Source organism: Mercenaria mercenaria, chromosome 3, assembly GCF_021730395.1.
Source record: "Mercenaria mercenaria strain notata chromosome 3, MADL_Memer_1, whole genome shotgun sequence".
In the NCBI taxonomy this organism is placed as follows: Eukaryota; Metazoa; Mollusca; class Bivalvia; order Venerida; family Veneridae; genus Mercenaria; species Mercenaria mercenaria.
In genome coordinates, this window is record NC_069363.1 from 73,471,545 (window position 1) to 73,495,224 (window position 23,680).

The 23,680-nt window shown below is 34.9% G+C and overlaps 1 protein-coding gene across 2 annotated transcripts in view; it reads left to right on the top strand.

Annotated features, from left to right (window-relative positions):
- The first annotated feature begins 390 nt into the window (after positions 1–390).
- LOC123524403 (glucokinase regulatory protein-like) overlaps positions 391–23,680 on the top strand; it is a 31,442-nt gene continuing 8,152 nt past the window's right edge. Inside the window, exons 1-17 of one of the 2 annotated variants that reach the window (XM_053538898.1) lie at positions 391–457; positions 617–689; positions 1,946–2,007; positions 2,332–2,400; positions 2,781–2,849; positions 4,427–4,500; positions 6,615–6,681; positions 9,305–9,450; positions 9,721–9,761; positions 10,252–10,319; positions 10,729–10,841; positions 15,993–16,091; positions 16,437–16,534; positions 17,291–17,367; positions 17,675–17,759; positions 17,933–18,003; positions 18,394–18,599. In XM_053538898.1, the coding sequence (XP_053394873.1) occupies positions 623–689; positions 1,946–2,007; positions 2,332–2,400; positions 2,781–2,849; positions 4,427–4,500; positions 6,615–6,681; positions 9,305–9,450; positions 9,721–9,761; positions 10,252–10,319; positions 10,729–10,841; positions 15,993–16,091; positions 16,437–16,534; positions 17,291–17,367; positions 17,675–17,759; positions 17,933–18,003; positions 18,394–18,599 (1,412 nt within the window). In that variant the 5' untranslated portion in view covers positions 391–457; positions 617–622. Of the gene's footprint in view, positions 458–478; positions 522–616; positions 690–1,945; positions 2,008–2,331; positions 2,401–2,780; positions 2,850–4,426; positions 4,501–6,614; positions 6,682–9,304; positions 9,451–9,720; positions 9,762–10,251; positions 10,320–10,728; positions 10,842–15,992; positions 16,092–16,436; positions 16,535–17,290; positions 17,368–17,674; positions 17,760–17,932; positions 18,004–18,393; positions 18,600–23,680 lie in introns of those variants that run through there. The other variant, XM_053538899.1, reaches the window with a different exon arrangement.

Sequence of the window (23,680 nt, forward strand, 5' to 3'; positions counted from 1 at the left end):
TTTTATATATATATAAAGAGAGCACTTTTCACCAGTGGAATTAAGCATGTCAATTTTGCAATTATCAATATAACCTGCAGCCTAACTCTGAACAGACACGAGTATTTGTCAGTAATATGGCAATGTATTATCATAAAATTTATGATAGTTTAAATTAACATAATTATAATGTAAGGATTTATACTATGTAAATCAAAATACTACACTTTAACGAAAGAAGTTTCTAGAATTTGACTTTTGAGATATGGGGTTCAGAAATAAAAATATCGATGGTCTAAACAGAACCATGCTGTGTACTATCGTATAATTTAAGACGACATAACTGTAACATTTGGTTTACTATAGTTATGCCTGTATTCCCTTATCTGACATTAAATAGCGACCTTGTTATCTGTACAACGATGGTAAATTTTGTCATACTGTCTTTCTACATTTAAAAGGTGTATTCATACATGAGGTATTCTAACTCAGCCGTGTTATCATCCCTACTCAAAGGATTTACACGAATAATTGTCATATGTGTAATGTATTTTTGTTTGCAATATAAAAGTAACATTATAATTATAACTCTTATTTTACACAGGTGTTTTTTGTTTGTTTTTCTTTTCCTTTGCAGTTCAAAATGTCTACTCCAATCACAGAAGCTAGTAACAGAATTACAGAAGAAATAGACATCTCCTCGCCACTAGGTAAGCTAGTAACAGAATAATAGCAGAAATAGACATCTACTCACCATAGGTAAGCTAGTAACTGGATTGTAGAAGAAAAAAACATCTCCCAACTACCAGGTAAATTACTAACAGAATTACAGAAGAAATAGTTTAAACTGTCTTCTTCTGCTTCACTTAACAGTTTGTCTTCTATTTTAACAGGTTACAACTCACATATGATAGACCTGGGTGAAACTACTACACTGTTTGTTGTAAGATTGGAATCTGTTACCAAAAGTTGTCTGTTTTTCTTATAGTCATAGTTCACTATTCCTGGCGTAATGTCTATGAGATCTGGTAAAACCTTCTGTTTCATGAATGATGGCTGTTGTCTGACCGTATTCTAATTCATTGTCAGTTTCTCTTAAAATATTTCTCGACTCTTTTGGCCCTAGTATGATCTTGGATGGCTTTGCACATCTGACTATGGCTACCTTATTTTAGTCTCTCTTCAACTCCTTTTCTCTATAAGTAATGCATCTGAATGCTAAAAACCAAGGAGTGTGTAAGTCTGTTTTCTGTATGAACTGAGGACCAAAGTTTTGTCTGCATTCTTTTAGTCGTGTTAGTAGTTTGTCAAGTCGCTCCAGGTGTTCTTCGAAATGTAGTAGGGTAGAGTATAAGGGTGCATTTATACTTCCTTGCTATTGAGCAAGCTTCTTATAGCGATGTGGTAGAGTGTCCGCCTTAGGCAGGCTGTTACATTCCCATCATAGGTAAGCTAGAACCAACCCCCCATCACGGTCAAGTTAGTAACAGACTTACAGGAGACATTGATATCTCTTCACCACGGATAAGCTAGCAACGTAATTATAATAGAAACTTGGATCTCCCCACCACTGGGTAAACTAGTATCACAATTACAGATGAAGTAGATAGCTTTCCACCTTTAGGTAAGTTAGTAACATACTAAAGAAGAAATAGACATCTTCCCACATCTGGGTAAACTAGTAACAATATTACATAAGACACCTCCCCACAACTAGGTAAACAAGTTATAGTCAGTGTTACATAAGACATCTCCTCACAACTAGGTAAACAAGTTACAGTCAGTGTTACATAAGACATCTCCCCACAACTAGGTAAACAAGTTATAGTCAGTGTTACATAAGACATCTCCCCATGACTAGGTAAACAAGTTACAGTATTAACGAAATAAGCCAATATCGAACATGTTTTTTAAAATACGGTTGTTAGCGAAATTATGTATGCAGCAGACACTTTTCTAATTGCAGAAATTGTATCTTTGTTGGAGAAATGTGATCAAGAAATCTTTAATGGCTATGAGGACTACAAGGTATGTAAAGTTGACAGAAACACTTCACTTTGTAAGTTAATATCGTTACATTGCCTTTTTATTGACAAGTTCATGATGTTTTTCTATTATTAGGTAAAAGTGAAAAGAATTGCATAAAACTCATGTTATTGTATACTTCATTGGTAAATTTTGTTAACATTGAATGATACAAAATGTGTATACATAAGTAAGTTTTGGTCAGTTTAGCAAGACACCATCTTCTTATTATATGTGCTGCATGCGTGTTTTCAGAAGACATAAAAGTTTAATTTATTTGTTATGGAAACAGTTTACATGTACTAGTTTTTGAATCGATTATTACAGTCTATGTTCAGTGAAGAAATCATCAAAAGGATTGACGATGTTTCCGGTCACGTCATTGAGATGTTGCAGGTAGACCATTTACTGTTTACACATGTTTGTTCAGCCAGTGTTATACCCACTTTGACATAATAGTTACCAAATTGGCCAGTTTGTGCAAGCTTTTCCAATCTCAAGTATAGATTTGAACTAAAATTCTGAAAAAAAAGCGTGCGTAATAAATACGTCTGAGAAAATGGATGTCTTCGATCAGGTACTAGGTGATTGTATTTCGTTTGTTTAAAATGGAAATATAATTGCAAAAGGTCTATGATTTGCTCTTTAACAAAATATGTATGTAATTATATATATCACTTTATTTATGATACACCATGTTTTGGTCTAGAAGATAAAATATTGTTTTAATCAAGTCAAGAAACTCAAATCTTAAAGTTTCTATTCTATCCTGACAGGAAGACGGAGGAGGTATAGTGGTGTTCAGCGGATGTGGAACGTCAGGTCGGCTCGGCTTCATGGTTGCTGTAAGTAATTTACATATAACTTAATGTCATTTAAACAATGCACTTAATATAAGTCCATATACTCTAGGACTTGATTGCTGTATGTATGAAATTGAAACACTACTGGGGCATATTAAACTTTAGTCTTGTTACATCAAGTCTGCATCTTCCTCTGATATATATAAGACTTTAACCCTTAGCCTGCTGGCGGCAGATGATTCTGCCTTTGCGACCAGTGCAGACCAAGATCAGCCTGCACATCCGTGCAGTCTGATCATGGTCTGCACTGTTCGCTATTCAGTCAGTAAATTTTCAGTGAAAACCCCTTTGAGTAATAAGTGGTACTGTCCAGATTGAAAGATGGACCAGTCCATTATAGAAATATAGCAGGCTAAGGGTTAATATTAACTATTCGGGTTTATCAGATCAAATGGAGCTTTTGATTAATCATAGAACCATTATATATTGTATAAAAATCTGATAATCTGTAATATACAGTGTATTGTTTAAAGAAATATTACCTGCACCAATGTTTGTTTCTGAAAATTTCCATGAATAGTGTCGTCTTTTATTCTGTACATTTACAATCAATAAAGAGCATAACTACTGATTGTCTGCTCTTATATTCCGTAATTGACTTTATTTAGTACACTATATTCCGTACTGGACGATGCAACACTTTCAATACAAAAAGATATGATATACTTGTTTCCATAAAAGACACCCTATCAGTTATGCTTATTATTTGTTATACACCTCTTTATATAAATACCAAATGACCGACTATTATATGTCCGTATTTGGTAAATTATATTCCATAATTGACGATATTTGGTACATTATGTTTCGTACTAGACGATGCAACACCTTTGGTTCAATTTCCATGTTAACTGAACGATAAAAGCAGTTGGCCGATGAAAGTATCAGCACGAATAGCAACATTAATAAACAAGTAACGTGTTGTTTCTGCACTGTACATTTAAAAGATGGAATCGTGTCCGTCTGTTTGTTTATCCCGTTTACTGAAAAAAGGGGAAGAAAAGAAATAGCATTGTCATGTACAATGCGTAATATATTTTGGACGCATGTGGACGCATTTGCATAAAGGTCTAAGAAGCTTTCATGCGGAGGTGAAAGTGCTACATATGAGTTCTTGGTGTTGTAATATCTTGGTAGGACATATTTGATATGTCCTTTTGGTGGTCATGATGATAGTGCATTAGATATGACTTCTTCATGATTAAGTTGCTATTTTAGTAGATATGAACACTTAGTGGTCATGTTGTGTTGTATTAAATATGCCCTCGTGGTGGTTAGGTTAGTTGATATTGTATTAAATATGGCCTTTTGGCGGTTAAGCTGTTATTATAGTAGCTATGAACACTTAGTTTAGTGGTCATGTTGTGTTGTATTAGATATGCCCTCGCGGTGGTTAGGTTAGTTGATATTGTATTAAATATGGCCTTTTGGCGGCTAAGTTGATACTGTATTTGCAATTTACTTTTCAATGTGATATTTTTATTTGTGTTATTGTGCAAAGTGCTTAAAAAAGAAAACGACTACCTAGTGAATTTTTTGTTTTTGTTTTTGTTATACAGAGGACGTTCAATGAACTGCAGCGTAGACAGAAACGTCCGGAAATATTCCGGTATCTGATTGCTGGTGGCGACAAGTAAGTTGCTCACAAATAACATAATTTTAACAGGGTTTTAGACTGAGTAATCTGTTATGAAAATTTTCACAAGAATTATGGTTATTTTATTACAGTTATGTTTCAGTCTTTCTTTTCAGTAATTTATTTTTTTTCTGCTGGATTTCCAGAAAGTAATTCAAGATATTCTTTAAACAGAAACCCTGTATCGGTGCATCCCAGTACCAATTAAAAGGTAAGGGTAGATTTCCCCGAAGCAAATATCACCCCAAACACAGCCATGCATCGCAAAGTAGGCAAAGCAAAGCAAAGTAGGGGATGGGGTGGGGTGAGTGTTTCCGAAAGTGGTGAATATTCCACAGGGAAAGCCACGCTCCAAAAAGGTAGTCTCCCTACACCGCAAACCGCAGTAGCGGAAACACGCATGTATGCACGCACGCACGCACGCACGCATGCTCGCACGCAGAACAAACAAACAGTTTAGCAGGAACAAACAAAACAGTGGCAGGAATAAACAAAACAGTGGTGCACCGCCCAGGGACAGCCGGCGGTCAAAATTGTTGGCTCCTAACCTCGCGCATAGTAAAAGAAGAGGGGGCGTAAATTCAAGGGGATGATGGGCCAAGGAAAGAAACCAGACAAAATATGTATTATGAGGTACGAAATGGACACAAAAACAAGTTGAAAATAGGGGCATCGCCTTGGAACGGTCAGTAGCCTATATAAAGGAAACTGGGTTTAAACGCATTTAGGGCATGCCAACCTTGCACATGTCTTACGTTCAACAAGTTAGACAAGACTGTGTAAAGAAAATAACTAACCGCTGAGAAATACCAGATTATATAAAGTAAAACATCTAAAGAGAATCAAACTAGATATAATTACACCAATGTACACAACAGCTTGGCTGAGGTCAGGGCACCAGGAGCCTAGACAAAATTGCACCCCCTCCGTCCGTCTTTTTGTAGGATTTAGGAGAAAAGTTTCATTGTTAGTCATCGCACCATCAAATAGGAACGCGTAGCGGCTAACTGTTACTGTAGAATGCTTAGCGATTTTTTGCATAACATTCTCTTTTGATAAACTTTTTACACATTTTACAATTATTTGATTAAAATAAGCATTATGTTGTATTTTCCATAGTTTATAAACAACATCCCCATGTAAGTGTTATGTGAAATAACTGTTATTACTAATCTGTCTGTTATAAAGTGTTATGGCTACTATTTAACTGTTAAACCTATTATGACTATAATGATAACAGTTATGACTATGGCAACTACTGTTTTGACTATTACGATAACTGTTATGACTATGATTACTGTTACGTAACTATCATGATTATTAAAGATGTTTGTTATAAATATTTATATAACTGCTATGTCTGTTATGCTGTTATATGCAGTTTTCAATATTTGTAAGTATTTGCAAACTTCTGTAAAATATAATTTTTTCTTGCATACTAGACGGGGATTTCCGGTATTTTTACCGGTGCTGGAAAAATCCATCTTACACCCCGGGGTGTAAGATGACTTTCGTGCTATAAATGACGTATTACGAACTACATGTATGTAGAAGATATGTAGTAATTTACATTTTATTTTTAAAAACGGAATAAAAAATCAGTACCTTGACAGTTCCTTTTGGTTCCTGATAGTATATTTCTCGATTCAAAACACGTTATTTTATCATAAATTCATAACGTTACGCTGCAACTAATAAAACAAAACCGGAACTAAACACTGTTATTTGTTTTGAAACGTCATGACGTCTTTCCTGTTTATGGACGTTGGTTTCCCGCGCTTTGTTTAAATACACTGCCATAAGAAATAGTTCTAAAAAGAAAACCGTTCGATTGATTTTATTTTTCATTATTATTTCTTGAAATCGGTATGCAAGAAAAAGATTCTGTCACTGGTTATAGGTGCAGATGGAAATATCCGGCTCTCGGGTAACTGTTTAGGCGGTAACTCGGTAGGAACCTCGTTACCGCCTAAATAGTTACCCTCGAGGCCGGATATTACCATCTGCACCTACAACCAGTGAAAGAATCTTATAATATGAATGACCAAAATAAAAAGCAAGACACTCTTTTGCTGCAGTATGAAGTACACTAACGTATTTATGAATTTCAGAGCTTTATTCACGTCACAAGAAGCTCCAGAAGACGACCCTCAAGCCGGTATTGAGGCACTGAAAAAGGTAAAGGACATGAATATTATTATTTTCGTACAAAATGTACGAATGTACGTATTCAATATTTAGTAATAAGCTAACATATATGATGACTGTCACTTTCGCTCCTTACGTTGACGGTATCGAAAGCACGTAAGTTCTTTCTTATATGTAATCGGCAGTATAAGTTCATTCCACCTGCTTGCTCATACCTTATTATTCTCCTTTTTAACTTTCGTGTTGGTAAATATGTGACGTCAGCAGCGGGATAGCACTTTTTTCAAACACATATACAAGTACTGTAAACAAACAATTTGCATATTAAACACATGTTTCCTCAGTTTTACATTTTAAAGGCACATGCCTCCAGATGGTTCGACAACAAAAGAAAAAGAAGTTTAGGTATTAGGTAATTAATGCTATATTTCTCAAGAAAGCTTTGCAAATTTAACTACTAACTGACTCACAAAAGAATTAGTTGCTTTTACTAATTGAAAATCCAAAAGCGTTTGTATCGCTATACTCGAGGTAAACTGTCATATAAATACATGTATCTATATTTAACGCGCTAAACACGTAGTCCTCCGCGGCGGTATTGGTAAAGACAGCGGTAAAAGTTTTATTGCCTCGGCGCTTCGGATTCGATTCCCGACGTGAACATTTATTTTCTTAATTTGGCATTTTTAAGATAGTTTAAAAACAAAAAAATCATCCATAATGTGAAACTTCAATTTTAAAGAAAGATCTTTTTTTTAACCAAAATCTGGAGGTCAGTGCCTTGAAGCTCGACTATTCCAAGAAAAAAGAGGATTATTACATTCGCCACAGATCGATGTCGGCGTGAGCGTCAGCGTCAGCGTCCGCCTTGGTTCTTTTTTTATTAAGTCCAATGCCTCTTTCATTGCTTAAATTTGTCACTTGAAACTTTCTGTCATGATTTGCTTATTGGGACAATGTTTATAAGGGTGACAAGTTGTATTACTATATCTATATTATTTCCTGAATTATGCCCCTTTTAACTTCAAAATTTGGTAAATTTGTTTCATAAAGTCCAATATCTTCTACATTGAATCATGCTTACTGTAATTGTTCGTAGTAAGAATGTGCATTAGTCAGGTAAGACGCGTAATTTTCCTGCAGTATTTTAGAGTTATGTCATTTTTTTAACATTAGTTAAAGTTTTTATAAAGCTTTCTTCATTAGTTAAAATATCCAGTTCAAATTTACTGCACATGTTCACAGGGACAATGTATATTAATGTGTAACTCTATCTGCAATATTTAAAAAATAATGCCCATTTTAATCTTTAGGAAAATTTTTATATGTCCAGTATCTTTTACATTACACAAGATATTCAGTATACTTGCTCATAGCGACAGTACATTAGTATAATAGGAAGCATTATCTTTACATTCTAGTTTTCCAAAATTATGCCCCCTTTTAAGTAAGAAATTTTTGTCAGTGTATTACAGAGACTACGATATTGTGTTTTTAAACTTTGTAGATACTACGCTAAAACTTCAAACTCACCCTTCAGGTAATAACACAAGATTACGTCATTTTATATGAACTTCAACAAAATTGTCCTCCTTCATGTTCAATGCAACTTCAGTTACGAAAATAACACTGATACGGACAAAATCGAAATGTGAACCCTAACATTACTTTTGGTACATTTAAGGCTAGATATGTTTTCTTGCTAGTTTTATTCAGAGTAAATGATTCCTAGGAATAAATTAAAAAATACAAAATGAGATAGGAATAATTGAGTAAATACATACAAAACTGAAGACAGGCCCCACTTCAGAATGCCAAACAAAGTGATGACAGCCAGGGCAGTTATTCGTCGTACTGATGAGAAACAAACTGGCAAAATGTACCCGGGGATGATATTATTCAAATAAAATGGAAAACGACCCTTAAAACAGCATCAGTTTACTTTCTTTTTCAAATTTAAGAGGCATTTTTATTTTGTATTGCCATCTCATATTGTTGTTCTCTTCTAATGAACATATTGTACCTATGATTAATTTAATAAACTCCGAAGAATGATTGTTTTTATCAAGGAAAACAGAGAGAGCACTCTTGCACGACCCGTGGAATAAACCATGTCAATTATGTATTTGCAAATATATCCTGCTGCCCATTATAAAATTTGTAAAACTGAATATTAAAACATGGACATTTGTTAATAATCATATTAAAAGTGCCTTTTTGGTTACATGAATCCCTTTGCTTGTTGCTAGGCAAGTCAGATCAGGTTTTGTCCGTCTTTCATCACATTCTCAATAAATATCTGTACAACGAAGATAAAAACAAGTATGAGATGTTAAGGATGAGTTTGTAAACTATGTCAGATTGATGCCTAACATTTGGGATTGCTTGCTTGGTATAAGATATTTTCCAAAATATATCTGTCTGTGGGCAGAATGCCTCTGTACAAAGAAACAGATGATTCATTTCATTTTACTCTTTTTTTGCTGTTGCTGCTCATTTGATAACATCATAGATTCTTTACGCGGAATCAAAACCAGAACCCCGCCATTATATAACTGAAATACTGTTGAAAAATGGCGCCCCCAAACAAAAAAACAAACAAACAAACAAAAAAACTCAACAATTTGACATGGTATCTTTTTGTAATTTACAGGTATCTGAGGGCAAGACACGAGTTTTGTATATAGGTATAACGTGTGGCTTATCAGCACCTTATGTTGCCGGACAGCTGGAGTATTGCATGGACAACCCCAAGTTTGTTCCCGTCCTCCTAGGCTTTAATCCAGAAAATTTAGCTAGGTATCGAATGGAAATACTAGTATCAGTTTTGATTTATATTTTGGCAGTTGTTTCGTATCAGTTTTCATCTATATTTTGGCAATTGTTCCTTAACAGTTTTCATTTATATTTCATTGGTAATATGTTTTCTATATGTTTTTGTGTTTGGTTAAATTTTACCGTTTATATTGGTTTATTAGAAGTTTAATCCTATCATTGCTTGATGTGTATTTCAGGAAAAAAATATCACACATGTTTTAATCACCCTCAATATTTTTTTTTATTTTACAGAAATACAGCCATAGAAAACTGGGATAAAACATTTTTACAGGGTAATCGGTTCCTTATAAGTTTCTGAACAGTCATTTGATATATTTATACTTGCAAAACTGTAAAAAAAAACTACGCCACTATTAGCCCGCCCGCTTAGCTCAGTAAGTAGAGCGTCGGTCTACGGATCGCGGGGTCGTGAGTTCGAACCTCGGGCGGGGCTTATGTTCCCCGTGACAATTTGATAAACGACATTGTGTCTGAAATCATTAGTCCTCCACCTCCGATTCATGTGGTGAAGTTGGCAGTTACTTGCGGAGAACAGGTTTGTACTGGTACTGAATCCAGGAACACTGGTTAGGTTAACTGCCCGCCGTTATATGACTGAAATACTGTTGAAAAACGGCGTTAAACCCAAAACAAACAAACAAAATACATGATTATTTACAATTTACGATTTATATACAAAAACACGAACTATAAGCTAAGTACATGATAGATACAGACGAACGATGATTTACTCTTACATATTCTTTATGTATTTTCTTACAGTTATTAATCGGTTGAAAATTTTTCCAAGCAAGAGCCGCTCGGGGTATATCATTAACCCAGTTGTTGGGGTAAGCATTTTTGCCGAGTCAAATCAACTTTAGACATAGGTACATAATGTCATTTGTATGTTTCTGTGAATTGTTTAAGTTGTTACGAAATGCAGGCTTTTATATACTTCTTTACAGCTTTATTTAAAGTGAAAACGAAATAATATCATTTTATGACTTACTCAATTAATATTAACATATGTTAATTAGCATATTCCCATAAATTTATCATTTTGATAAAGTTGTACAATATTTATTTCACTTGCTTTCGTTGACAGTCTGATGTCAAAGAACGGAGACACGATATTAATTATTTTGTATTGTAATTAGATAATGTAAATAAGAAAGGGAAATATAAAAGATGATAAAAACAAAACAGGTTGCTTAAGATTTAAATGAATATACTTTATAAATATATTTCATACTATAGCCAGACCCTATAACAGGATCGAGCAGGATGAAATGTGGAACAGCCACGAAAATACTATTAGAAACAATATGTTTGACAGGGCTTTGTGACATGTATTACCCTGAAGAGAATCTGTAAGTATCTTAAAACAGAATGTGCTTTAATTAAATAACAAGAACTCGAGCTGGGATTAGAATAATCACTTCTAAAAGTACCGATATCATGCACTCTGTCGGCGCTATTGGGCTACCGCCACAAATACAGTCGTAACTTCAGCTGTTATTCATATATGTAACTAGGAACAGACTTCTGCCGAAATGCAAGAATTTTGTAGATTTTTATGCCCCCCCCCCCCCCCCCCCCCCTCGAAGAAAGAGGAGTATATTGTTTTGCAGATGTCCGTCGGTTTACCAATCCATTTCCGGATGATAACTCAAGACCGCTTGGGCCTAGGATCATGAAGATTGATAAAAAGGTTGATCATGACCAGCAGATGACCCCTGTTGATTTTGAGGTCAGCAGGTCAAAGATCAAGGTCACAGTGACCCGGAACAGTAAAACGACTTCCAGATGATAACTCAAAAATGCTTGGGCGTAAGATCGTGAAAGTTGATAGAGAGGTTGGTCATCACCAGCAGATGACCTCTATTGATTTTGAGATCAGTAGGTCAAAGGTCAAGGTCACAGTGACCAGGAACAGTAATACAATTTTCCGACGATATTTCAAGAACGCTTGGGTCTAGGATCAGGGAAATTGATAAAGAGGTTTATCATGACAAGCAGATGACCCCTATTGATTTTTAGAACATTAGGTCAAAGTTCAAGGTCACATTGACCAGGAACAGTTGAACGGTTTCCAGACAATAACTCGAGAACGCTTGGGCCAAGGATCATGAAAGTTGATAGAGAAGTTAATCATGACCAGCAGATGACCCCTATTGATTTTGAGGTCAGTAGGTCAAAGGTCAAGGTCACATTGACCCGGAAGAGATAAACCCTTTCCGGACAATAACTTGAGAACGCTTGGGCCTAGGATCACGAAACTTAATAGGGAGGTTGATCATGACCAGCAGATGACTCCTGTTGATTTTGAGGTCAGTAGGTCAAAGGTCAAGGTCACATTGAACCAGAACAGTAGAACTTTTGTTTACAGTGAGCAAATAATTTATGTTCCTTGTGCAGTTACTGAATGCATCAAGGGGGGCATTTCGTGTTCTACGAGCTCTTGTTTATTGGAAGCCAGTAGGTACGCTTAAAAATGTGTCTTGTGGAGATGACGTCGTCAATTTAGGATCAGTTGTTGTATTACCTGTTATGTATAGATTGTAAAAATTGTACATAACACTAAATGATTTAATAAAATTTGAAGGTATAAAATCAAAATTGATTGTTTTAAATCATTCAATTTCTTTTTGATGCAGGTATATAATCATAATTATAACATTAAATTGTCAGCAACAATCGTAAAAGAACTTTTCCCCATTTTTGTAGACTTGTAAAGGGTCCTCTTCTTAAATACTTTATTTGATTTATTTGATAGTTATTTCTGTGAATTTCGCATATTTTTACATCATAAACTAACTTTAGTGAAAAATGTTAATATATTTATAAGGTAATAGAATATTTGAAATGATCTTTTCGCGCAAAATTAGCGATTGAAATTCTTTCTCTCCAACAAAAATACCTGTAGGAATGCAAGACTATACAGACTGGTTTTCGAATTTATCTGCTCCAGTACGTTAGGAAGATTTATTTCCGGGAACCATGATCCTGCAATAAATTCCAAATTTCTCCTGTGGATAGAGATCTTAATCAACATTTAGTTAACAGGTGGTCTATGCTTCTTCATGAGTCGAGTGAGATTCAGTTTTGTTTTACTAATCTCACTAGTTTAAATCATCATAAAGGTCTGAATTGCCCTTAATCTTCCATTACAATTATGTAAAAACTATGATACCTAAATGAAAAATATTAGTCTTCTTATTGGTTAGATTAATGAATATGTATAAACAATTTAGAGGTGCATTATGTTACTTTGATATCAGTAAGTCTTATCTAATAGCACAGTGCATAATAAAATAAGAAGTCAATTACCGTTCATTTTGATCCATTTGTAAGAACATAATCAGTAAATTATTCAACAATGTATCCTCAGCAGAAAGTATTACAAGTATTGCAAAAATTGTTTTTTTTATAAACAAGTATTTAATGGTGAGTTAAAGTTGGACATAAGCAGAATGAATATTTTAACAATGGATTCAGATTTAGAAAAGGGATAAACGTTTTACAATATAAAGTGTTAAGACGTAATTAATTAAGGCATAATTAAAAGGAAATTATGTTTTTCTTTTTTCTTTCATTTTTATATATATATTTTTTAAGATAGTTTAGAAACGAAAACTCATTTTCTAACGTTCATAATAAGACCAAGCCGAAATCTGTAGATCAGTACCTTTACTTTGCAAAACTTGGATTCAAAGTTATTGTGATAACTTTGATTTAAATGAAGAATAATTTTCTTTGTGTTGGAGTGAAAAGGTATGTGTGTGACTTGCAAAATAGGCACCAATTTATCAGATTTTTAGTGGCAATTTTTCACTCTGCGTGTATGACAAATTATAGAGATGTAAAGCCCTAATATTCCATTGAAGATAATCTCCAGAATGACCGCCCTAAAGCTTTTGGTCGAAATTAGCAGAAATTGGTATTAATGATTCAAAACCTTAAATCCAGAAGATATTCGATCCGTGTTAAAATTATAATCAAGTTATATTTCACATTCCAAGACGTCTGCTAACTGAATAAAAATCTTTTTACATAACAGTTATAATAGTTACTGTTTCTTTTCAGTGATGCAGTGGTATAAATTTTACATTTTGGTACAATGTCATGATGTTTTTTGTTGCTAGTAGCTGCTGTGCCGGTGTGCACATGGGTCACAACATAACTCGGGTTAACATATTTTTAAGACAGAAAGAGTTACATGGAACTAAATTTCTTTACAGAGACCCCTACCTCAAAGTCATACTTAGTGGTCAAAGGTCAAACTTGGTGCTGTTAGTCCCTTTGACACCTGTCGAGCTTGACATGTTGTCCAAGGTCATCTAGTTACTATGGAAGCCCTGGAGTGACAACTGATTTCCGTACTTCCCACTTCTGACTTCTAACTTTTGCACTTCTCACTTCCAACTTCTTGACTTCCTACTTCCTACTTCTAACTTCTGCACTTCTGATTTCTAACTTCCACACTTCTGACTTCCAACTTCCTGACTTTCGACTTCTGATTTCCAACTTCCACACTTCTTACTTCCGACTTCTTACTTCCTTCTTCTTACTTCTGCACTTTTGACTTCTAACTTCCGCACTTCTGACTTCCAACTTCCTGACCTCTTACTTCCGACTTCCACACTTCTTACTCCCGACTTCCAAAGAGGGAAAGTTGGAAGTCAGAAGTGCGGAAGTTGGAAGTCGAAAGTCAGGAAGTTAGAAGTCAGAAGTGCGGAAGTTAGAAGTCAGAAGTGTGGAAGTTCGAAGAGGGAAGTAAGAAGTCAAGAAGTAGGAAGTAAGAAGTGTGGAAGTTGGAAATCAGAAGTCGAAAGTGCGGAAGTTAGAAGTCAGAAGTGCGGAAGTTAGAAGGGGGAAGTAAGAAGTCGAAAAGTCGGAAGTAAGAAGTGTGGAAGTTGGAAATCAGAAGTCGAAAGTGCGGAAGTTAGAAGTCAGAAGTGCGGAAGTTAGAAGGGGGAAGTAAGAAGTCGAAAAGTCGGAAGTAAGAAGTGTGGAAGTTGGAAATCAGAAGTCGAAAGTCAGGAAGTTAGAAGTGCGGAAGTTAGAAGTCAAGAAGTGCGGAAGTTAGAAGTAAGAGGTCAAGAAGTCGGAAGTAAGAAGTGTGGAAGTTGGAAATCAGAAGTCGAAAGTCAGGAAGTTTGAAGTCAGAAGTGTGGAAGATAGAAGTCAGAAGTGCGGAAGTTAGAAGTAGGAAATAGGAAGTCAAGAAGTTTGAAGTGAGAAGTGTGGAAGTTAGAAGTCAGAAGTGCGGAAGTTAGAAGAGGGAAGTAAGAAGTCAAGAAGTCGGAAGTAAGAAGTGTGGAAGTTGGAAATCAGAAGTCGAAAGTCAGGAAGTTAGAAGTCAGAAGTGCGGAAGTTAGAAAGGGGAAGTAAGAAGTCAAGAAGTCGGAAGTAAAAAGTGGAAGTTGGAAATCAGAAGTCGAAAGTCAGGAAGTTGGAAGTTAGAAGTGCGGAAGTTAGAAGTCAGAAGTGCGGAAGTTAGAAGAAGGAAGTAAGGAGTCAAGAAGTGCGGAAGTTAGAAGTCAGAAGTGCGGAAGTTAGAAGAAGGAAGTAAGAAGTCATGAAGTTGGAAGTAAGAAGTGTGGAAGTTGGAAATCAGAAGTCGAAAGTCAGGAAGTTGGAAGTCAGAAGTGTGGAAGTTAGAAATCAGAAGTGCAGAAGTTAGAAGTAGGAAGAAGGAAGTAGGAAGTCAAGAAGTTGGAAGTGAGAAGTGCAAAAGTTAGAAGTCAGAAGTGGGAAGTACGGAAATCAATTGTCCATCCAGGGCTTCCATAAGTTTCAGTGTAAAACAATTCCTAAGATGTTGTATGGCATGCAGAAGGATAATTGTCTGATATTTCACCTGTCCTAAATAAATGACGTATAAATCTGAAGTATTGATGATACGGAATCTTAACATCACCGAGCACCAATCATAATTTTACGTGGTGCAATTTTAAAGTCATTTATTCTACTAAACATTTTACTTCATAGACAACTTCCATATTTCTATGCCTAAAACATTTTAAGGAACAAAGAAATTGCGGCTTCTTTGATGCCATGCATCAAAAATTTGTCTTATAATTTTATTTGCTCCTGTCTAAAATAGGACGCTCATAATAGCAATGAAAAGGACACTCATTCTCTTTTCACATAATCACATCAACAACTTCAGTTGTTAAAACAATGTACACATCTGACATTTAATGTTAATACGTGTGCCTCTTGTCGGAAAAGGGAAAACTTTACAATGTTAAATTGCAATTAACACCGACAACATAATAAATAAACGTTGAAATATTTTAAACAAACTTGCTCCTGCAACAGCCGTCTTTTCTTCAGTAGTTAAATAATATCAAATGCGGAAATTGAACGTGGTAGAACAATAACTGAACTTGTCACGATAACTTTAATGTTTTTTTATAGCTTAACATGCATTATCTCACTATAATTGTAATTAATTTGTACTTAGGAATGTTGTTATGACATTAAATTAAAGAAATAACACAATTTTGTTTTAGCCAACCTTCAGATCTGATGCGATGTTACAACATTGTTAACAAAGCCGTGTATAAGGTCAAACAAGATCTCAGTCGTATCGTGGAATCTGCTGGACAGAGGTTTGGTCTCGGATTAATTTCGTCCTTTTTGCATTTTTAGGTTTTTTGTTGAAATCCAACCTCAAAGACCGAATAAAAAAAGGTCACTTACATAGTTGAGAATACTGTTACATTCGCAGTTACATTCGCTGTATTTCACTTGTGTGGACACTTTATTTCATATGTGCAGAATATATATTGTACTTGTAACGCGTCTGTTTTGTTACTTCTTTCTTGATCTTAATACATATCAAAGTAAATGTACATTTTACCTGGTTTTGTCATAATCTGCCTTTGGAAATTAACCTTCACATTATTAGTTTGCCTTATTTCTTTATCATCGACTTCTCCTTTTCCCATTTTCAGTCTTCGTGCAGGAGGCAAAATTTACTACATGGGTAGTGACAGTCTTGCTTTAATGGGACTAATTGATGCCTCTGAATGTCCCCCAACATATGGCGCAAGTAAGTCAAAGCAGATTGTGTTACTATCGAGCTATACTAAAGTGTAGGTATATGATATCCGGATTAACAACGGATTTGTTTAAGAATGAGCTAGGAGCAGTATCTCCATTTCGCCGTACAAGTTTTCTTGTAGAGGACATAGATTCTTGTTTGTTAGGTTGCTATTGTAGTAATAGTTACACCGAGCAGCGCAGCAGGGTTTATATTCTTGTAATGCAGTTACGTCAAACAAAGTAACAATTTTAGGTACCTATAGATGATAGGACCACTGTGCAGCAGGTCTGATGTCCTTGTAGTACAGCTACGTCAACGTAAGATAATAAGGTTCCTACAGTAGATGTAGATGATAGTATCACATTGAAGCACGTCTAATTGCCTTGTAGTACAGCTACGTCAACGTAAGATAATAAGGTTCCTACAGTAGATGATAGTATCACATTGAAGCACGTCTAATTGCCTTGTAGTACAGCTACGTCAACAAAGTAACAGGATTAGGTTCCTACTTTAGGTGATAGTGTTCCCACTTCACCTCAAACCAAGTCCATCTTACTTATTACATTGCCAACAATGAACGATATTGCAGGGCGCCACCTCTCAGACAAAATTTTCTGCAATGAGTTTTAAGTTGTTATACTTTTGAATTGTATTTCTTTACCAAATAGGAAAATACAGGCGTGATTCAAAAGACACAAAAAGTCAATCTCCTCCATTTTATTAATAATTGTAGGGATATTAATATTCAGTCTTTCATTCCAGCTTTGGACGATATTCGTGGTTTTGTTGATAACGGCTATAAAACTTTGCAAAACATAGAAGGAGACCTGTCAAAATTGGTAATCACCGGACTACGGTCATCATTGAGTAGTTACAAGTATAAAAAAGAAAAAAAAAGTCAGCCAGCTTTCTAATAAAACTTGCACTGTGTAACAGCTGTAGAAAACAAAAAGGATTAAGAAGTAGCTTTTTGATAAACATTTCATTGTGTTACCAGTTGAATAAACATATGATTTGTGTGTTTGACTATTCAAATTGTAAGGCCATTTTAGAAGTATAGAATGCAGTTAAGCAAAGTAGCTTTGTATCAATGTGATACTATCATCTACTGTAGGAATTCTTAGCTTTCACTCCCTTCCATTTCAGGGGAAACATTTTAGAATCTCGAACGACAATTTCTGCACTGACATCTCCTTAATGGACCGTGATATTCTGATAGTTATTAACTCAGGTATGGCAATTGTTTGAATTAAAAAGTACAAAATGTAGTAACACATTTTCCTTTCAGTTGTGCACGCACAGAACAACTGTCAAATAAAAGTTACAATTTCATCTCTGGTCCTTTCCAAGAGGACTGTGAAATGAGTGCAGAACTTATTTTCACTGCGAAAATATTTATTCCAGAAGTACCAAGTGTAATATCAGCAGAATGTACCAAAAAAGGATGTCGGAAGATACTGCTAACATTTGGGAAGGTAGTGTTCTTAACTGTAAACGTTTCTTCCATTATTCTATAAAATTTATGCCATCTTGATTAAAATGGTGTTATCGAAATGCTAATTATTTACTATTATTACTATTTTGTGCAGTTCTATTTTCTCCTGTTTTATTTGTGCGTAATGATACACCATTACCTTTTGATTTATTTTATGTTAGTAGACTGTTGAAACATACGAGTGTAACAAAATGGCTATTACAAAGAATGTTTTAATAAAACGGAAATTACTACAATATGACTTTCAAATTAATGGTGGCATTTCTGTTGAACATAAATGAAAAAAATCACTGGATATATTGTAAGAGTAAATCTATGAATGAATAATAGTATTATTCCATAAAAAAGTCAAAATAAATCACCCTTTTAGGCGAAATCAAAGGGGTTTCTCCACTCTCTTCATATTGATGTTCCTACGGTTGAGCTAGACGAATTGATTGGTTCTGACACAAGAACGACAGCCAATCAAATGTTCCGAGAGATTGCTGTGAAATGTTGTTTAAATGCCATCAGCACAGGAGCGCATATAATGAAAGGAAAAATCTACAAGAACTTTATGATTGATGTTAAAGTAAGGTAAGTGTTGTAAACAAATAGTAAATGAATATGCTCCTCAGACCAAGGGACCCATATACCCCTTAATATGGTCACGGCATGCATACTAGATTACAATTTGTTTGAATTAATTTTGCCCATACATCGCATAACGAAAAGTACTAATATGAAATAAGGCACTGCCTCAATCGGGAATCGACCAGACTTAAAATCCCCTTTAAAATTTTAAAAAAAAAACTTCCAGGGTTTATAACGGGAAAAATTGTTGGGAAAGCACAATGACAGATTTAAAGGTGATCACAACAGCTCACGCGTGCTCAGGTGAGCTAAAATATAAAAAAAACTGAAAGTTTTTAGATTGAACTCCTGTTAAAAATTTAAACGACGACACACATTAACAATTTTTTTCCCCCAACGGGGGTTAAAGAGTCATTTAGGGGACAAATTACCTTCTTGGCGGGTTTGGGGTTTTTTTTTTTTGTTTTAATTGTAATTCTGAAATTCTCGAAAAACAAACCTTTTTTTTGTTTTTTTTCACATCACAAAGACTTGATTACACTTATTTTTTGTTTAAAACTGTTCATTTTAAGTTTTTATTTTTTAACACTTTATAAGATCACAGTCACATAACTTGATTTATTATACATGAAATATGCTGAACGGAAAAAACATTTTTAAATAAAGTATGGATGCTTTTTTCGGGTTTTGAAAAAGTATTGTAAAAATAAGAAAAGTGATTGTGTAATCGTATTAAAAAATGTACAATTTCTCTTACAAAAAGAAAAACAAACAAAGGGGCCATGGGGCCCCTTTTCGCTCCCTGAATATTGACATAAAGATCAACTTCGACCAAGTTACTTTAAGATTTGATCATAAATGTGCCTCTAAAGAGTTAACTATTTTTCCTTTGATTTGATTTGGTGGCCTAGTTTTTGGGCCACATGACCCAGATTAAAATGATGAAAGTATCAAGTTTAAAAATTTGATGAGTTTCATAAAGATAGTCATAAATGTGGCCTTGGTGTTAAAAGCTTTTCCCTTTGTTTGATAGTGCCCAAATTTTTTAATCCCACCTAAATGTTTTAAACTTGGCCTATAGTCATAAAGATAAAATTTTTGACAAAGTTCATTAAGTTTGGGCAAAAAATGTGCACTACAGGTTAAAAAGCTTTTCTTTGTTTGACCTGATGCCCTAGTTTTTTCCCTAGCGCCCTAATTCAAATTGTCCAATATTTAATTGGGGGAAAATTTTTGACAAGTTTCAAAAGATTGGGCCAAAATTGTGACCTCTAGAGTTTAACAAGTTTTTCCCCTTTGTTTTAAACCTGGTGACTAGTTTTTGACCCCCCTTGACCCAGTTTTGAATCTGATTATGGATCATTAAGATTCTTTTGCCCAAGTTTCATTAAAAATTTGGTCTTTTTGGGTTTAGAGTGTAAATAGTTTTTCCTTTGATTTGCCCTGTTTTTGACCCTACCAACCCAGATTCTAGGGGCCCTTTTAGATCATAAGTTTAACATTTGACCAAGTTTCATAAAGTATAGCCTTAAGTGACCTTCGGTGTTAAAAAGTTTTCCTTGGATTTAAATTGGGCCCTTTTTTTTGATAAAAGATAACCCAACTAATGTGCCCAAGATTTTATTGAGGGTAACATTCTGCCCATTATAACGATTAGGTCAAAATTGTGACCTTTTTGGTGTTTACAGTAAAATTGTTGAAACGGACGGCACAGGGCATCACAAAAGTACCTGACACTTTTGCCCCAGGTGGCTTAACACAGAGTTGTCAAAATTGACGAATTATCCCCCTAAAATACCCTTTATCGCAAATAACCCAAATATAAAAGCAGCATTTTCTTGAGCTATGCCCTAATGACCTCAAATTCAATCTCTTATTTTTCTGATCCCCCCGCCCAAGTTTCTAAAGTTGTTGTAGGGAAAAAGGGTTTAATGTTGGGTACCCTGCCCTTTGGAACTCTAATCAATCGGGAAAATTGTGGTCAAGCCCAATCTTGTATAATTTTGTGTTTTCATCCCAAGCATCTAAAGTTATTGTCCAAAAACCGTTTTAAAGAACCGTTATTTATTTGTTGAACTTAATCACACCGACACAGGATAGGTATATGGCGATTTCCGTTTTAATGGTGGGGAAAGCCCCCGGGTGCCCCCCGGGGATCATTTTAAAGAGGGTCGTGGCCCTTGACCGTGCCTCAACTCATTGGGGGCCCCATGGGGTCAAAATAAAATCCCAAAACAATTTTCATGACCCATGATCAAGCTTTAAGTTTATCTGAAAAACTTTCTCTGTTTTGCCTTATTGTGACCTGCCCTATACTAAAGGTAAACTTACCTGTATTTATGATGTAAACCCTGTTCCCAAAATTTTATCACCCCTAGGCTAAAGGTTAAAGTTATCATTCGGAACGGTTCAACTGTTAAAGGGGTCACTGTGACCTTGACCTTTGATCTATTGACCTAAAATTCAAACAACCGATTTTTTCTGTAACCCCTGTGTTTAAAGTAGACCCCCGGGCCCAAAGCGTTTGAAAGTTATTTTGCCCTTTGACCTAAAACCCAAAGTCAAACTTGACCTGTAAACTAGTACCAAAAAAAATTTTAAAAATTTGTCAAGCTTTTCATGAGTCTCTCGGGAAAGCCAAAAAAACCTACTGACTGTAAAAGCAAGCTTACAAAGGGGGGTTAACAAAACATTCTCTTTAAAATCTCATAAAATATGAGAATAGATGCCCAGGGGCAATATTCAAGCCTCCCCAGCTGTCAAAAGGCGGGAGTTGGCTACACTCCTTGTCTAAAGAGGAAAATTTTTATGCCAAATAAAAGGATTGAAAAAAAGTTACAATATCAGTTTTTTACGTAAAAAAAAGGACGTAAAATTAAAAAAAAAAATTTAAAAAAAAAAATTTTAAAAAAATTCAAGCCAAAAAAAATTTCCCGCCCCAGCAGAGATGGTAAAAATACACCAAAAATTTTTGATGTAACATGCATGTTTTACTACAAAGGTGGTCTTGTTTTTCCTAGGGCCAGTAATAAAAAATTTTCAAATGTAAGCTATTTATAGTAATAAAAAAGGGAAGAAATTCTAGGATCTTATCATGACACTCCGTCCTGAGATGAAAAATTTGTGCCAATTTACATCAAAATCCCTCATAAAAAAAGAAATGTCCAGAAAAAGAATTTTGTATTGACTTTTTGCCCTCCAAGTGTGATCTTGCCCTTAGCCCTAGGGACCGGTTCTTCCCTAATCCGTCTAGGGGGTGAACATTTCCCAAGTTCATCAAAGTCCCCCCCATGCATAAAGAAGAAATGCTCCAGACAAATTGTCATTCTTGTATCCTTTGACTCTAAGTGTGCCCTTTGCCCCTTAGCCCCTGGGGCCCGGTTTTTGGGCCATGACACTCCGTTCTATGGTAAAACATTGTGCAATTTAAATAAAAAATCCTCCATGTGAAGAAAAAAATGTCCAGACAAAGTCATTTTAAATTTGCCCCTTGCCCTGTAAGTTGATTTTGCCCTTTAGATGGAAACTGGGCTTGCGCAGAACCTCCAATGGGTTAAACTTCAAAACCATATATAAACAAATTGCTCCTGTGCCCAAATTATGGTCCCGGAAAAAAAACCGGAGGGCCACACACCACATAACCCCGAATAGACTTTGGCAACTATGTTTCGCTTGCAAGCCGGCCGAAAATAAAAAAAACCAATAAAAATACATTATTTTTAAAATAACAGAGCTTAGAAAAAACACTGGTTTCAAAAAAAAATTTAGTTTCAAATAAATCCTGAATTCCTACCCTTTAAAAATTTTGTTTTTTTAAAAATTTTCCCTTTGTTCTTCTGTCTTTTTTATTTTCTGGTGTTTTTTTCTTGTTTTCAAGTATATGGATTTTTTTGACCTTCCATTTTGTGTCCCTGCTCTCAAAAAGTGAACTGTAAACAAAAATCAAATATTGAAAATTTGAAAAAAGAGACCCAACCAACTTTCATAAAGACCCCATGAAAAATGTGACCTACAGGGGGGTCACAAAAAAAGTTTACAGAGCACGGGGGACGACGACGCCGCGTATCAAAAAAGCTCCCCTTTGCACTTTGTACAGTGAGCAAAAAAATCAATTTTAGAAACCCGTTCTCGGAAACAAAAAATTAAAAAAAATTAAACCATTTTTTTGATCTGTTTTTTGGGAAATGTTACCTTGCATTTTGGGATGTTGAGAAAAAAAAGCAATTTTTTTGGTTTGGGAAGTGGCCGAATTGGCCCTTGCATAAAAGGACAAGAAATCTTTTCAAAGTTTTTTTTTCGGTGGTTTTTAAGGAAATTTAAAATTCTTTGGGAAATTTTTTGAAAGAGGACCCCCCTATGTCTTCGTGAATTTTGGTGTAAACTGTCCAGTGGTTTAAATAAGATTTTTTACAAATTGTTGGCACATGAGGGCATCAACTCTGTTGTCACATGGAAGGTGACGAGTAAAAATTTTTTAAAAATTTGCAAAATTATGAAATTTATGATTTTTTTCCAAAATGTTTTATCATAAAGAAAATGAAATGGAGTCTTTATTTAGGTCAAAAAAAAATTTTGTTTCGGGAAACATGCAAAAAAAATTAGGGTAGTGGTGGAAAAAACTTTTTTTTTGGGTTTTTTAAAATTATTTTAGGGAGATTTTTTTGGAAATTATTTTTGTGTCAAAAAAATGAATCAAATAGGGGGGTTATGCCTCTAACTGTAAGTTGATTTAAACACATGCCCTTTTTAAAAGAAAAAAAATGCAAAATTGCAACTTTGGCAAAAAGTTAAAAAAAAATTTCTCAAAGACAAAGTCCTTTTTGGGTGGGGCCAAAAATTTATGGTAGGTCGGGATACGGGAAACGACAATTTCTTTTTACCCTAATTTCTTGGTATTTGATTCTTGCCTGACTCAGTAAAAAATCTTTTGAACAAAAATAATTTGTTACAGTATATCATGCTTTTTGAATGATTGAAATGCTTCCCCCGCTGCAAATAATAATAAAAAAAAGTTTTGAAAAAACCCTTTTGACCGAAGCAAGTGGTTCCATCTTCAAAAAAGACTTTGGAGCAGTACAACAAAC